Raw genomic sequence first — 19,178 nt, forward strand, 5'->3', positions numbered from 1 at the left:
CCTAAGTCCATTCGAGAGTTTTGATTTTGACAATATTATTATACACTGACCTTTGTTGCCGGAGTTGCATCCAACCACGACCTGGGTGGTTGTGGTGGTAGTAGTGGTGGAGGTCGACCGACGGTGTTCCGCGGTCGTCGTCTTGCCGGTCTTGACGTTCAAGTCTCTGGACAGCAACGGATCGTACGCACCACCGTCGCTCCTCTCGATTACGTAATCGATCAGGCTGTAGACGGTGGTGGTAGCCGTGGCCGTGGCCACCACGACGGCCGAGGCGTTCGAAGTCCCACTTCCCGCGTCCGCTGGTATGTTTTCAGCATCCGACGAATACTCTGAAGCGGGCGGTGTAAGCGGCGCGGCCGATACAGCGGCGGACACGTACACGAATTGCGGAGACGCTGGGCACCCATCACCTACACCCGAGCCTAGAGGTGTCTCGGGTGGTGTAGGTGCGGCGATGGTCACAGTACTCGGAGGCGGCAGTGGCGGCAACGATCTGTGCGAGTAGGCAAACAACCAAAACGTTTAACGATATTATTTGTGTAAACACATAAGCAAAGCAGTGTAGTTATAAGTGGCCGCAGTGTTGTAGTGATAAAATATTGAAATATGTCATGTGAAGTATTAAATTTTGAAATAACTTTACATCGTAGTATGGAATAGTAGTCGTTAAGCAAAAATACGTTATAGAAATATTTGTTTATAATACTTTGGAGGACATCATTGTAAAATTATGTTTACGGTATATTTTGGTACAGAAATATTTATGGATTCCTATGTAGAAAAAGGTTGGTATACGAATTTCAGAAGTGATATATTTTTATAATTATTAACTTTTTAAAAGGACTTCAAATTAATACGACTATGGGTCCGAATGACAAACTTTAGTATTTTGTAAGATGATATTATATCATAGTAGAATACACTTTTTGTTTATTACGAAAAAAATGTTTCTACTAAGAATTAAATGATTTTGAAAATGTATATGAATTTACAAAAATGTGATAAAAAATCAAATTTGATTCATTATTTGTGAAACACCCTGTATAATACTATACGCTAAATCTTATAATTTGTCACATTTGAGTTGTGTTAATCACAAAAAAAACACCTACCACTGTAGATTCAGCAAGAAATTGTATCTACTCAACAATCTCGTATCCGTATTATAATGAAAAATCTAGATTATTTGGATTACATGAACGATTATTTTATTATTATTGTACTATATAATTTTGCGTCCGATATTCAAGATTAAGCTTTAATTTTATTTTTATTTTTCCAGTCGTTTTCGAGTTCGAGGAAATACGTTACACCGTATTTTTGATATCATTATATCTACTGAAATAAATCCCCTTAGTTTATTCAAAACGCAATTCCAGCCGTTTCATAATGGTATATATTATTTTCTCCGACAATTTTTCCAAGAAGCATCACAGACGTTTTTTTCCGCATGGAACATTACAACGTTTATATTATTATGATATTTTATAAAACAAATTATATATTATTACTACTACGAAAGTCAGTCGGTGCGTGTATAAACCTACCAAATTCTTTTATTTTTTATTATTTTTAATCATCATAACATTAAATTAACGAGTTAACGAATTTTATAATATATGCTATTTTTAAATATTGTTATTTACATATTATATCTAAATACTCGTCTATTTTTATATAACATATTAGTTTTAAAGCATACATTGAATTATAAATAGTAAATGTTTAAGACTATAACACCTAGCGAGCTAGCATAGATTAACAATATTAATTGTCATATTGTAACTATATAATATGTATGTAATAACTTTTATAATAATCATTTATTTTTAAATTTAACTATCATAATATTAAATTGTTAATAATAAATAGGGGACGGATTTAAATTCTCTAAAAACCAGAAAAATACCTTAAAAAATACCATTTAATGTACTTATAATAGAATTATTTTTTAAAATGTTGTAAAAATTAATTTTAATATTCAAAATATTCTTATTCTTATTAATTATTATTCGTATAACTACATGTATTTATATATTATATACATAAGTGTCTACTGTCTACAAGTCAACAATAATTTCGTCTGAAAAACCGTATTATAATAGTGGCGACGGCGTCATAAATATCAGATCGGTAAAAATATAACAAATAATAAAAATAGAAGACGACAAGGCAAAGTAAATAACAATATAATTATTATAATTTTAAAATTAATTTAATAAAATTTTTAAAAAAAATTCTCTAAAAAGTAATAAAATCTTAAGAATGCAAAAAATGCAATATAAAAGTTATGTTTTATAATTTCTTTGTGCTTGAAAAGCAATGTTTTTGGACATTATTTATTATTACGTTCAAATCCGTTCCATAATAATATATAATTATATTTATATTATATTTTATGAACAAAATAGTTAATGGCATATTTAATCATAATATATTTATTTTATTATATTACATAGGTATAAATCATCACGTAAAAAATATTTAAACGAAAGAGAAATCATTGATTTTTGACCAGAGACTCATTGTAAAATAATACAATTCATAGACTAAAGAAGAAAAAAAAATTATGAGGCTGTTATTGTACTCAACCCCCGCACAGACGTTCTTACATCTACGGCATACGCGATTTACCTAATAGGTGGATTCTTTCTTTATTTTAATACTTTTACGGTTAGTTTTCTTTCAACAACGGACACTATTTTTATTCCATTATCGCTTGGGGACGATTAAAAAAAAAAAAACAAAAACCACATCTGTCTTTGCAAAAGTTTTAAAGTTACCACAATGGGGAGTGAGTTTAACACGAAAGAATATGAAACCGACTGGAGTAAAGAGTATTATTGTCACAAATTTTTGTGGGTATGGTGAAATTCGTGTCGAAACGAAACTTTTTAACTGAGTTATTTCGATTTCAAAGAAGCCTTTCGTCGCGCCTCGTAAAATTCTCGCTACCACAATAATAATAATAATTTCAAAGAATTGTTTTAATTCAGAAGTTACTAGTCTTTACAAAATAAATTCTATGCGTTTTTTTTAAAAGGTTGTTTTTAAAATATTATTATTATATTTATTTTATTTTTATTTTATTTTATTAAACAATCGTATTGACTTGAAATATGTCAATAAATTATCGTTCGCAGGATATTTCTTGTGGGTGTGTCAGTTTTTTTTCGACGGTAAAACTTTGTTAACGAGTATCACATGTGGGTATTGCGTCCCCAAAGCAATAACAATAATATATTATAATTAAACGCCGCAAATTTTCCCGTTAACCTAACGATTGTGGTTTAACGATTGTCGATCATATATTTCATAATGTGCATGTTATAGGTATATATTATTATTTATTATATTTATTGTCCAATATTGTTCTAAGATAAAGTCAGTGGAAACAAATATAGAAAAATTTCAATAGTGTAATCGACACCATATTTTAGATATACACACAGAAATAGCGTATTTTGTGCAGGAGATATAATATATATTTTTTTAATATTACGATTTACATCAATGAAAAAAAACCGTACAGCTTACAAGTTACCAACGATCAGCTTTGATTCTTAAGCCGTAATAAAACTTAATCCATTACTATATAATACTTATATAGATTAATTGTAAATGAAATAGGTATTGAGGTTTTTTTTAATCCAGTAAAATATTGGAAGAATATGATTATTTCAAATTGTTAACTTCAATAGTTATAGTGAATTAGATTACATTTTATAAGTCATATCAGGTTTTTTTAGTATAATTTTATAAAGTAGGTACTTAATGAAATTATGCTGTATTTGAAATTTATAATTATATAATGTATTTACTATTTAGTAATAAATAATATTTGAATTAGTACTTACGTAAATTAATTTTTAAATAAAACAACTAACATTTTATTATAATAATTATTAAATTATAATAAAATGTTCAATAAAATATATTCTGTTATATCCCTAACAATAATATATAATTGGTAATTTAAATTTAAATTTTTTGTTTATATTGATTTGTATGTCTAATTATTTATTAATTATTTACATATCTGTATAATAATGTTTTATAATATGTTTTAACTTAATAATTGTTGATTTTAGAAGTAAGCCAATGACAGACAACGCCTGAAACTAGTAGTTACTATTTTCATTTTTATATTTCAATATTCCAAGGTGTAACCTTAATTTTGTTTTTATTTTATTCACAAATATTATATATACCAGGGTTATATTAGAAGAAGAGGTTCTTACCTGGAGAGTTCGAGCAAGTCATGAGCGGCTTCCGTTTCTTCTTTGCTTCGCTCCTTGAACAAATTTTGTTTTTGATCCAGCTCATAACAATACTTCAAATAATCTGCAAACGAAAATATGAAAAAAATTATTATCATACATATACGGACGCGGAAACAACGCGAATATGTAAATTAAAATGTGTACGAGTACGTGGAATGCACGCACATAAATTGAAACGGAGAAGAACGAGTTACGGTATTAAGGTCACGGCCAGTCCACTCTATCCCTAACTACCAGTTCATCGTTGGGTATATTTTGTGGAGCAGCTTTACTTGTGCCTTTGAGGGGTAAGAACTCGTTTTAATAAATAATAATGGCGCTCAAAGTAAATAAAAATAAACATCCACTACCGCGTATAATACAATGTAAATTACCTCATATAATATTATAATATACTGAAATATATCCATAGGCAAAAGCTGTTGCTCCAAACGCTGCGACGACGACTTTCTGACCTTACCACGGATGAGGTAATATAATCGTAAATTATATTTTTTCGTATTTGAAAACTTCATCTAATATTTCCCAAGTGTTTTAGTTTATTTTCTTCGAAAATGAAAACGTTCATGGCGCGTCTCGTGACACGTGGCTATAGACTATGCCAAGACCATTATTATTGTATGGTTGTATAATAGCGTGTTATTTTAAACGATAAATCCCCCAAAGATAACAACAGATATATATATATATATATATATATATATTTATAACAATTTTATTTTTTGAATGTTAATGAGATGCTAGACATAATATCCATACAACTACATATATTTATTTATTTATTAAACGTCCCGTATACCGTATGGGTTTAAGTGCAGTATAGTATGTATTATTTAACTATATAATATACAATAATATGCAAATGAGTAATGACTAATGAGTAGAAGTTCTTATACTTATTGTTATACATAATAATACATATTTATTATACTTAATAAGCATGAAGTACAATTTAAAGAAGCTTTAGTTAAATATTACAAATAAAAATAAAAATAAAATTTCAATGTGAAATATAGATAATCATTGGGAATAGAAAAATGTAAAAATATTTTATAAAGGTAATAGACATTTTTTTTATCAAATATATCAAAGTTAATTTTTCAATTCTCAGGAGATACAATCCATGGATTTATGAAGTACGGTAGGATTTTTTTTACTGAAAATGAAGTGGGATAAGAACAAACCCGGTGTCGAGGGACAGGAAAATGTATTAGTTTCAGTCATTCAGGACAAGTTATTATATAATTTAAATGTTTAGACATGAAATAAATGTTTTTAAATTAACGCCTAGAAGCAAAAGATTCAAAATTTAAAATATAATTTAGTGGTTGGTTAAATTAAGAAGTGTTAATTTCAACAGAGTTTTTTTTTATATTTTATAGAAAATATAGTGTATAAATCGTCTTTGAATGCTTGACCGACTTTATAAGACACCTATTCGCGAAAGGTTACATATTATATAATTGAAAATATTTTAAGTGTTGGCCAATAAAAGTGTAATACAATGTTTTGAGATAACGCTCATCTTTGAACTTATTTGTATTATTAGTATTAAAACCAATATTTATTTTTGAACAATATTATGCTCATTATAAGAAAAAAATAGGGGATTAGGTTAAGCTAAAATATGATCCCAAGATCTCTGAAATTGTAAACTACTTCTACAAGTTGATCACTAAGAAATACTGATTTTTTAGTGTTTTTAATAGAATAAAAAACGAGAATTGAACGCATTACCTCCAGCTCAGTTCATTTATGGTGCAATTTTTAATCTTCATTATTTTATTACCGAAATAAAAAAGAAGAATTTTATTTTACAAAAACACGTGTTACGATTAAACAAATTATTTTTAAATTTATTTTCTAATTATATACTCCTTCTAGTTTATTATTCGGACACGCTGTATACAAAATGTGTGTATGTATGCATGTATTGCATCATCCTGTCGAACGAGGGAATAGCACCGAATCTACCTCAAACTCCACCATCACCACCACTGTTGCCGCTAACGCTGCCAAACGGACTTACGGACGTGACGAATTCGCGTGTTGATTCAGTGACAACCTGTAGCGACGGCGACCCCGCGTACAGGTTGCTTTTGGCAGAGGCGTTGAGACCGACAGGTACATGGGTTCGATTTTATATTATAATATTAATAAAATGTTATTTGTGCAGCTCACAAAATACACTGCGATATCATCAGCAGTATAACAATTACGATGGTATTATTATAATATGGTGTTAATAATTAAATAACTGTGAATCTACCACTGCCGAAATAAATAAATAATTATTAAACATCCACTAAAATTCTTCATTAGTATAAAGTCCGTGTGATGAAGTAATTTTTACAATTTGTTTAAACTATATATCGTTTTGATATGATAATAATAGTACATATAATAACGTACATTCGGTCATTGTCATAGAACACTCCGTGTCAAATTTGTCTAGGTCACCCGGATGGATTTTATAACGATATATTAACGTGACCAGCGCTAAAATCATTAAGCTCAGTGTCCACCTGTTGTCACTGCGTATTACGATTTAATATCCGAAGCTTTTAGAAGTAAAATTACGTTACGTTTTTAACGAGATTTCCAAGAACGCGTTTCGTTCATATATTTCCACGTGCGTGATGTCGTACCCGACGAGAAAACTACATCCATCCTCTCTCCTTGCCAACCATTACACACACACATGCACGCAACTAAACGCCGAACAAACGATTGGGTGTTGGGGGAAAACCAATTTCGTCGAGCCAACACTGCCACGCCACAACCCAAGACAAATGTGAAACTTTAAAATATCGTTGAGAGGTTAAAAGGCGAAGAACATCACATCCGCACAGATGGTGTGTGTGGGTGCGTTTTCTGCGTCAAAATTAAAATGCCACTACTGTAACCGACTCGTTTGTCACAAGCAAAAGCCGTATTTCGACACACCACAGCGGAGCTAATACATGATCTAAAGTCTAAACGAAATGTTATTTATAGATGTTCAAAACCGTGTTCGTTTCGTTTAGCCGTGTTTGAGATGATCATCATCGTCGTCAGCATCATCGCTTTTCGTAAAGAAATCTTTAGAAACATCTGCTGAGTGATAGATGATTTACTATGGGTATAATAATTCTATATTAACGGTTTTAACTATTTTAAGTAAACATTTAAAATACATTTTAAGATTGGATCATACTATTGACTAATATAAAGAAGAAATAATTTCAACGTAATTAATATTATCGATCAACGTTTGACCATAATAAATTATTATACAGTATTATAATACTAAAATAATATTATAATAATATTATTATTTAAAAAAAAATTATAAAAAAAAGAACTGACCCACGACGGCTATGTACCTATATTGCCTATTCATGACGCCGGGCATTATTACACGATATTATACATAATAATAATTAATATTATAATACATAAACGTAACGTTGGGTGACGGCCGACGGGTGACATATTATATAATATACAGTATTGTGTTATCATAACATATTATACGAGTAGTACATCGGGATTGTATTGAAAACATACATTTCTAATAAGATAGTTTGTACACAAGTCTTCAATATATATATCAACATTATCAGTCAAAATAATAAAATATAACTAAGCGAGCACATTATATAATATATATTATTAATATAACGTCGTTTCATATAATTTGATTATTGACATAAATCTAAATTTGCATACCCTACGAATTATTTGCTCATGCTCAAATCTAAAATTATATAATTTATTCTATTCCTTTCGTTTGAAATATGGTTTTGCGATATAATACTGTTCTGCGCATGCAAATGTGTCAAGTCTTTGAGAACTGGATGTTTATTTTTATGGTGACTCCTCTAACCTAACCCTCTCTCTCACTAAATTTAAATTGTTAAAATATACATTTTATCGTTTTTATGTTATACATGATACACACGTCTTATGATACGATACACAATTTCATATTAAAATAAATTCAATGGAGACAACAAGATAAATAAACACTTTTTAACAGTTATTTAATTGCAATAACTTATAAAAATATTTTATATTCAACATTGGGTATTTCAGTATTTGCATTGATATAATATATGTATATAAAATAATTTATAATTATAATAATTAAGTCAATCAGGGCTAGATAGTGAAATTACAGATCTTGTATTGATGATATAAATTATATTATTATATAAAAAATATATAGGTAAGCAAATCTGGCTTCAAAAATATATGCAGCAACATACACGGACGTTTCTAATGTGTGAGGATACATATACAAATGTATATCTATACTATGGTATAAAATATGTTATAATAAACAAACAAGTCCTTGGTTTTACATAATTAATAAGAACCGAGAGGGGTGGTTTCAAAAGTCCACACCCGTTATGTATACACAACTAAACCCTTAAGTTATATTATAACTGAAATCTGATATCAATTTGACGTAATCGCAATTATGTTAATATTAGTATTATTTTTTGAAACTTAAATCAAATTAAATCCTACAATTAAATACTATAATGTATAAAATATAGTATTTTCATACTACTTTATAATTTATCTATGTATTTATAATTATTAAAGTATATTATTTATCTATATTGTTATTATTACCTATTGTTTATAAAAAAATATATTAAATATACTAATTATACATTTTATTATTCATATTGTTTTAGTATTTGGCATAAACAATATTATTTTATTGTTTTAATTTAGATTTCATTTAAATAGATAATAGTATAACTATCATGTTATAAATTATAATATTATTTTAATTTTATTCACATATTAACAATTGAACCAAAATATTATTTAATACAAACTTAATATTCTTTTTTCAAAATTATTATTAATATTTATGTGAAATGATTAGATTAATAATATCATCCTTTCAAGAATTTCATCTAGGAATATGTATCAAAATGTCAAATTTTAAAAAATATCCACCTGGTGCAGTGACCACCCCTACCTCTAAATACGTCTCTGAGGGTCATTCTATTTTCCCACTACTGTCTGAAAAGCTGCGGTTAAAACATCCCGGTGAGTACAATAGTTTGAGAAAAACCACTAGCTATATCATGGAGGTGGATTGTCGACATTGGATATGCTACTTTTTTCCCGCCACTCATGTACACGATTTTCGTTTTAACACGTTGCACTCGCTATACGACTACAACAACGACCTCTAAACACGATGAATCGAATATATATATACATTATATATGTATATATGTATTGATATATGTGTACATTTATAGTGTAGTCTGTTCAAGCGAAAACCGATTGACACGGCACTGGTGAGTAGGATGGCGAAAGAGAGCAGTAGGTAGAAACGGAAAGAGAGAGAATGGAAATCTCGCTCGACAAGCGGGCTCGTTACCGCGACGGAGCGTACGCGAATAAAAGTGGTCTTGATTGAGTGGTGCCGCCGTCGACTTAAACGAACCGTGTTAAAAAGTTTACGGTTGTGGAGGTATAGGGGTTACCGTGTCTGGTGGTGATGGAGGTATAGGAGGGAGCGTAGTTGTATATTTGGAGGATAGAGTAAGAGCTGTGTACGTTCGGAGGGGTAGAGAAAAAACGCAATACGTGGTTTGTTTATATTAAATTATTATTATTATTATTTAAAAGTGCATAAAGTACTTTGCCACTGCTAATATAAAAATATGGAGGGCATCTGAATTAAAATATTTATATAAATAAAACTAAAGTGCGTAGTATCAAAATCGAATCCATGTCGTGAAAAAAAAACTAAAAAAATGTATAATATAATGACATTTGAGATTGAAAAAGATCTTAACCAAACAAGTCATATGGATATTTTTGTCATTATAGTATATTAAGTTGGATAATATATTATTGGAAAAATATTTTAATAACTGATGATCGATCGTTTTGTATTTTTACACGATAAAAATATTCAAAGTGAAATTCAGGATTGGAAAAACCTAAATACAGTACGCTATCAAGAAATTTGAGCTCTAGAGAAACAGAACTACTGCAATTTTTCGTGGAAATAATAGTGTTCACCAAGCACATTAAATTATGATTTTTAAACTTTTATTTAAAGACTATATTTACAATTATTCAGTTTTTTATACTCTTCTAAGGTGATGAAAACTCTTTATAATCGAAAAGAGAATCTCCCATTTTTCCCTATGAATCCTTAATCAGAAGACTTTTTTAAAAATCTTGACGTATATAAATCAAAATTCAGTCGAATGATCTTCGAGTTATTTTATTTTGTGCAAAAACGATAATAATAGGGCCGTGATAATAGGTAGGTATGAAAGATATGGTGCTATAATGATTGGAAATCTTGAATAATCAATATTACCCTAAACACGCTTCATAATATTTTGGAAAATATCCTAGTGTAATAAATAATACTATATCCAATTTAACGCCTGGTTTATATTCTTAAGGACTATCATCTTTGAACAAATGTGACATTTTATATATTTTTACTTGTAGATTAAAAACTATTCAATTGAATCAAAATTAAAATAAAAAAAATCACCTACTTAATAATTTAAAGTAAAAATGGGTAGTACGGATTCGAAAAATATTGTGCTACTGCAGAACATTTCTTAAGTGGTATAAAAAATTCTTAAAATCAATAAAAAAATTCCAAAACAATTTAAAAAAAAAAATAAATAATTGCTAAAGAAAAAAAAATGAAGGTGAACCATTCTGTGTTGACAACGTCAAGACCGCAAAGGTTCACCTCGATTGATCCCGAAACATCCTATATACACTGTATAGTGTTATCATTTTCGACCGCTTAAAGTCAAATAAATGGCCAAACCGATGATAAGGGCTGTGTGGAGGTTAAATATATTGTTTGCTCGTCGTCCGAAAACGACGTTGATTTTGCGTATACTGCGGGCACCAACCAACGAATATAATATCGTACACAAGTCTATAACACATATTATTATTATTATTATTATTATTATTGTGTACTAAACGTGATGTTATACACAATCGCCTACCGCTCCCGCGGCCGTAGTGTTTTGCGCATATTTATTACAATATCTTGCGTTTCGTCAGGACTATTATTATATATTTTTACGCGTCCACCGAATCGCACCGGTTAACCACTGGGATTGAAAACAGATAATAATATAATAAACTCAAGTAAGCCAGTGTGCACATCCTGTGGTGAACATCGACAGAAGAAAAAGATAATCGTCTTAGAAATAATTCACAAGACAGACAAGAAATAAATGTACATAAGATCGTGTATCACGTGGCATGCGTCCACGTGCGTATCTACCGAATAACGGTATTATGGCTAAAGACCAGATTATCGTGTAAATCGCAACTTTTTACTGCGTGTTCCAAATCCTACGGAAACAAGTTATAAATCCGTATCAAGTGAAGTAGATTAATTCAACCAAAGTTTTATTTTGCACTAAATTACCGAACGTTTTGTAGTTTTTGCACGGATTTAAAATTGTACGTCATCATAATTCACTTTTTCTTTTTGCAATTACAGCCATTGCATATCATTTAAACATTGTATTATGTATAAATATTGTTTAAATTATTTTATCCATGTTATTACACTTATCATTTAATAAAATACAATAAAATAAAGATACCAAAAATGTGCCAAATATAATAATATTATGATCGGTACACTGTTATTATTATGGTAAAATTCATAAGCCGTAGTGAAAAGGGTTGGGTTAGCTGTGGAGGGAAAAACGTAAAAGTATCCATGCCAGTAAATTTAAATACAATGTTGAAAATTAAATCGAAACCAGTATGCTTTATACTATAATGAACATTCACAAACATTATGATAAAAAATAAATAGTAATGCACACATGATATTTTACATACCTACATTGAAAAATAGTGTTATTCTATGATCATTGCTATACCTTGTATACCTTCACAAACAATGAAATTTTTCACGTTTTGGCATTTTAATTTCACGTTTTTCATCATTTTTTCGATTAAAAATCCAATGTTTGGTTATATTATATATAACCATCATTCGCTAAAAGTAGTCATAAAAGTTTTTTCATCCAACACACTAAGTTGATCAACCGGATATAGTCGTATACCTAACTTACCACGAACGACGGTTCTATCGCGTTTACATGTCCGTAACGAACGGACATAATATTATTACTTTAAAATAAAAGTTCGAAAACTTCCTAAAAGATTTCGGTACAGCAAGTAGTATAAAATAATGTCCCCTTGAGAGCTACTCCGGCTACTCGTTAAATACTTGTATTTTATGTCACTTAAATTTTCTCAGAATATTTCAACCAGGTTACAAGACGTATATTTCTTCTTCTAAATACTCATCTTAAATAGAACTCTCAACTAGTGTTCATTAAAAACATAATATTAAAAAAAAATAAACTATCAATGATGCATACAAGTACCTATAGTTTATTTTTCTACAAAAATGAACGCAAAACATAATCAAATTTGTAAAGTCCATGATGTTTTTGTCTTACTTCATATAATTTACTATTACTATATTTGAACACTAAATTTAGAGATATTATATATTTTACTTTTTATAAAGCACCATTCTAAAAAAATAGGAATATTCTACTGCAGAGATTTAAAAAAGTTTTCCCTCGGCTGTTTCACGATTGTTATTATTATTATTATTATTATTATTATTAAAGCCGAAGGTAATTCAGCGCGAGTCAAGGATCTCTTTATTTAATGTTGGTGTGCGTTTTATTATTAAAATTTTTTAATCGAGTTTACTTAAATCACACGTATATAGTACAACGACTTTCTGAAGTATCCATTACGTAAGTTTTCAGCGTAGTTAAGTGTAATAATACCACGTCGAGTACGTATGAATAAAAATCTGATAAAAATATTAAATAATAAATTAAACACGCTATTTTTATTAATATTATTTGGGGATTGGTGAAATCATGATATTTATGGTATAAATAATAATAATAATGTGTATAATAAATGATTAATTTTAAAAGCATATAATTAAAGCTTAATTTTGACTGGAAATTACATTAAATTGAAAATAGTTATCTCAATATTCTGAATGAAATATTTAATTCGATTTCTAATACATTAAATATACTGGGACTATGTCTAATTTTTGAGATATACGTATTAGTTATATTATTTCTATTTCCTATAAATAGAACAAAAACATCACAGACTTTAAAAGAATTAGTCATATGAATCATTTCCAATAAACAAGCAATACATTTTCAAAATATAATTTATAATATAAAATATTTCAATTAAAAAAAAAATATGACATTCGACGGAAACACTGTGTTCTATATTTCTCAATGATTTATTGTTTTCACGCAAAATATACTCCAAATATTTGCCGTGTACTCCCAAAAGATTTAAGTGCGAGACGCTCGTAAAATCAGATTTATTGGTACCGAAATACAATTTTTACAGACACTCGTCCAGAGTACCCCTCTCTTTCTCCTCAAATAACTCTCAAAATTGTACCAAACCGATCGCATTTCGTCTGCCCGTCTAGACGTCGAGCATTTATAATAGCAATTTGACGATATAAACTTATACAATGATAACACTAGGACGCACTGGGTCATCGTTTATAGAAATATTATCTTACAAGGAAAACACTTCTACATCGAACTATCAAAATTAAAAACGGCGATTACCGCAAAAAGACGATACGAGATAAACAGTTATAAATTCATAATTTTTAAAGTACGTAAATATTATCGCTGTCATAATTCTTATTACACAATTATTATAGTGCCTTTTATTAATAAAATCACCACAGCTACATGAAATATTTTTTTATAATAAAAACATAAAGGATGATTTGTTCGAGAAAAACTTGACAAGACCTGTAAATATTTATTAAACATCATGTTATTGTTAATTATTTCATATGTGTTTTTATATTATATATTTACTTTAATTTGGAGTAATTTAAATGGTTACATATTTTATACAAATATTATTATAGAGTCTGTAGACTGTATACGACGTAAAAAAAAATAAGACAAAATGAAAACTTACGTGTTAAATGTATAATTTTTGTTTGAAACTAAACTTTTACTAGGTATTTATTTATTTTTTAAAACAATCATTATGTTAACGTGATGTCTATGAGATGCAAATAATTCACGTAATATTGTTTTTGATACGTTTAAGCGTACAATAACAAAGTACTGTACATGGTTTAACAAAATGAGTGAACTTAAAATTTAAAATGCAAAATATAATGGTAGGTAGGTACCTAGATACATTTATACGTAAATAACGGAACTTTTATCAGCCTAGATCCATTTGATTTACTAAAACTGAGTACCAGAGTCTGGTGGTGCACACAAATCTCCTACCAAATCAACGTGTGATATTTTTCAGAGAAAATTCGATTATATTTGACGGGTTTCAATAAACGCCCCCGAAAGTGAGTATAAGTATTTTATCGGTTAATCGAATTATTGTTGTTCGTAAAAGACTTATCATTCAAGCTAGAAAATACTACAGAAATAAAATGTTTTTTTTGTTATTTTTATTATAATTAATTAATTTAATTATAATTCTAAAAAATAAATAATTGAAATCGATTGGACTATGTCGATTTCCACAAGCGGTTTTAGTTAGACCGTATTCCCCGATCTTGGTAATAAAAATAAGTGAAATTTGCAGCGGTGGCCATTGGGCGATTATTCACATCGTAAATACCGTCACGTATATTATAAATTATTATAAAACGCTAGCTTGGGTAGTGAATACCGTTGTTAAAACGTTAAAATGTGGTCCAAACTCGACGCAATTGTATATTTGTGTTATAATAAATCGTATCGGATATTATAATATAATTATATAAATATACATATAATGGATTATAATTTAAAGCAGACACTCGACAGCAGCGGAGAGCGTTTTCAAAAAAAAAAAAAAATTATTTCGCCGTTTACTGCCGGCGCTAAAATGTATAAAAAAAGAATAATAAACACAAGTATACGAGGAAAACCTATCCTCCCGAAAGCACCGAAAGCCTTTTGTCCGTCCCGGGTCGACGACGACAATTTAATCGTGTGTATATACACGCCACCGGCGGTGAATCCGACTCCAACGATAATAACAACAGCAACAACAACAACAATACAATACACGACATTATTGTTATACGAGTTGAATTTACACACGCGCTCCCTTTGCATTTTGAAAGCCAACTCGCACGTTATTTATATTAAATTTAGAATATTATTGTGTTTGCGAAACTCACGCACCAGTGTATGTGTGAGCGCACGCTCGACCTACACAGTGTTGCAGCAGATAACCGACGCTGCCGCATATAAATTACAAGCGAAATAGGATCGGCGGGGTCAGAGTGGCTGAGTAGTACAATGTAAATTTCGCGAGGAGGTGCGAAAAACGAGTTTCGGCTTTTATTTTTTCAAACCATTGTGTGTCGTTTGTGCGAGACGCCTCTGTGTTGTAGCAGGTCTCTCTTCCACACCATATCTTTCTCGCTCCATCTCTGCCAGTTATTCTCTCTCGTTTATTATTGTATCCTCTATCTGCGTTAGGCGTGCGTTTATCATAATAATTATTGTGTGCCACGATAACGGGTCGTTTTTATATTATATTACAATAACGTGTGTAATTTGTTTCCCGACCACAGTACAATCGGTCCGCGGCATTAAACGTGTATATTATTATTCGCAATATCATAATGCGATCATTGTTACGACGCAGACCCGAACATCGGATACCGCATACCGGGTTTTGGTTCTGTTTGCCGTGCTGCGACAGTCCACTACATTTCTCAACGACCATTTTCTCGCATACACCCGATAGCAACGAAAACAAAATAAAAAAACTTTTTGAGCAAAACTCTAAGCTACATAATAAGTAACAATATTACGATAAAGGCAGCTGCCGAGACTCTAATGTCAATATTGCTTTAATCCTTTATCAAAAACCACGGAAAAAAAATATTTTTTATAAAACGTCCGTATCGTAAAATATTATTGGAAATTTATTTTTGCGGTTTCCGGTGGTCTTCCAATACGCCGTACGTCATTAAAAAAACTCGAGAATATTAAATAATGACTTTTTTAGAATACATACAATCTACAGTTGCGCCGGTAACAGGTGGTAACCACGAGGTCTCCAAATTATCAGCTCCTACCGGAAAATTACGTTTAACGAGAACCGACAATAAATCGGAGTTTTTATATCATTATTATAATATCGTAAAGTCAAATGCTATTTTATGTCAGTATCAACCTAACGTAAACATTAATGACAATATTTTTGTCAGAAGTCGATGCACAAACGGACACCGTTAGTGAATATGTTCACCGAAAGCATCATAAACAAGCCACAAAACGAATGTAAAATGTGTATATTATTGTTATAACATACGAAGTATTATAATTACACGAGCAAAATGGGTGTTATTGATGACTGCGATTTGTGAGTATCGAATTTAGAACACGCTTTACACGGGTTCGTCGGATATTGCATAATATTATATGATAATATATTATAAAATAATATGACATTATTTGCTATCGGTAGCATATTCACAACAAAAATAATAATAATAATAATAATAATAATAATAACAATAACAATATGTAACCGTGTGTTACTACCTTTCCGTGACGACACAACGCTCGAATCGGACCAAAAATATTGGCATTTGGCATGTTTAATAATATAATATACTTTATAAATAAAAATTTAGTTTTAATTCGGCTACAGACACTAAATAATAAATTTGTCTATATTTGATTTTTACAGTACCTACTAATCAAATTGCGTTAAATTGTATACATATATATTAACCATAAGCGTTTGTATTTATTTTGACAGCCTTCCCTCTTCCTCAGAAATTGTTGATGTGAGTACCAATGAATATATTGCATAATTCCAATCGTGCATTTACGTTATAGCTATTATTGTTTTTAGTGCTGCTATACTTTTTACTTGGCACATAAAAAGTTAAAACCTTGTTATCTGTACATCGTAAATACAAAAAAAGGCACAATAACCTTTAATATACACTGGCACCAGTATAATTTTGAGGCAATAATAATAATAACAATTGTCGATATTGGTGTGTATTGTCGATTTATCGATACATTCTATTTAATAACAACAGTAAGTCACGACGGTAATATCGTTCAAATCATTATATTTAATGCGTTAACTGACAACGTTCATACGATTTGAACGTCGTGCGTTAGACGAAATTATATGTGCAATTCATAATATTTTGTAGTAATTATTATAGTTGCGATCATCGTTATTAATATCGTCACGTCTATAAAATTTGTAAATCGGTATAGCACTCGAACTTTATCCACCAAACTGTTATTTTGGTGATTTTTATATTTATTTGTGCGCTACTCCAATACTGGAATCGATTGTTGAAAATATTGACAGCGTGCCAAAACAAAATATTATTTGCAACCATATTATTATATTGTAGCGGATATTTTTTAGTGTTTTTGGTTGTAAAATATATTATTCTATGTTTTTTGTTTGTTTCGTGTGCTCCATATATTATAATATTAAAATATACAACATTTCTTTTTTCTTTTTTCTCCACAAAAAAACAAAAAAAAATAAGAAAAAAAATCGGCCGTCCGTATAACAAACGTTCAATAGTATTCAAATATTCTCATATTTTTGAGGTTTGACAAAATATTGATAAAATAAAATGAACATAATACAACTTTAAGGTTTTTTTTATTCAAATATTAATGTAGTTCCGTCGAATATATTGATTAAATACTCGTACCCGAATCGCAGTATATATATTTTAATCATAATACTAGAATACCATAATTGCGTAAAAAGTATTTGGTACAACTACAATACATAATTAACATTTCGTAAGGAGATAAATTATATTAAACATAATTTTGAGTATTATGCCACGCCCGCTTTACATATTTCACGTAGAAAATCGTTTATTTTTTATTACGTCTACGGAATAATTTAAAATCCTGAGTTACCTATATTGTGTATAATAATAATAATAATAATATACATCGTTTTATTTACGACAATACAGCCCGTATGATTAACGATTTTTATTCTTTTGGAAAATTTGTTATTCGATAACTGTCTCGGCTGTCAGCGGGACGCGTCGCCGTGGTCGCCATCCCGCAAGAGAAATCTTTATTAAAAATATTTTATACTCTCAAATATTTTATATACGCTTTATATCTCACCGTTAACCTCCAAAGACACCGCAAACAACAAAGTTGAATTGGTATAATGCATATTGATATTGCTTATACTGTTACGGTGCTGTCAAATGTTATTCATAATTTTTTACATCCCCTCTCTATCATGATAATATATCGTCAAGAGTAAACCTCAATCCGTTGTGTGCGAAAATAATAATATTTGCACGGCCATGCATCGTATCAAACTTTGATGTATTGAAAAATCTGTTATGCAAACAACAGCGTATATAAATATAATAATTATTATCGTAATTTAGATTCATATAGTAATATAATTTAAATAACGTCAATATTATTATATTTATGTATACAAGATACAAACAATCGCCCAGTTGACATATGGAATTTATTGTTTCTGTGATATTCAATATCAATAAAAATCAATGTTTATATTTGCGTAAAAAATCCACAGACGAGTCAATTGCACTTATAATTTTGAAATTTTGTACACAGAGCATGTGCATATTAAAGCCCTATTTGTATTAACGAGAAGCTCACTCAGGGATTTTTTGGATCGCGTATAACAATTATATTTTGTTTGTACATAGTAACTGTTGATTAAAGAAGCCAAAACAGTTATTATAATTGGATATAATTTTAAATCTGTACTTTATTTACAGAAAAAACAACCCGAATCACTGTGTTAAATATCTTTGGAGTT

At 29.6% G+C, this 19,178-nt stretch overlaps 1 protein-coding gene across 3 annotated transcripts in view; it reads right to left on the minus strand.

Moving 5' to 3' along the window:
* Nucleotides 1-19,178, minus strand: part of LOC132927604 (transcriptional repressor scratch 2) — a 51,260-nt gene that overhangs the window by 14,918 nt on the left and 17,164 nt on the right. For all 3 annotated transcript variants that reach the window (XM_060992168.1, XM_060992174.1, XM_060992182.1), the window contains exons 3-4: nt 4,245-4,347; nt 51-496 (exon numbers count right to left, since the gene is read on the minus strand). In XM_060992168.1, coding sequence (XP_060848151.1) covers nt 51-496; nt 4,245-4,347 — 549 coding nt within the window. The remainder of the gene's footprint in view (nt 1-50; nt 497-4,244; nt 4,348-19,178) is intronic.

Source organism: Rhopalosiphum padi, chromosome 1, assembly GCF_020882245.1.
Source record: "Rhopalosiphum padi isolate XX-2018 chromosome 1, ASM2088224v1, whole genome shotgun sequence".
Lineage (NCBI taxonomy): Eukaryota > Metazoa > Arthropoda > Insecta > Hemiptera > Aphididae > Rhopalosiphum > Rhopalosiphum padi.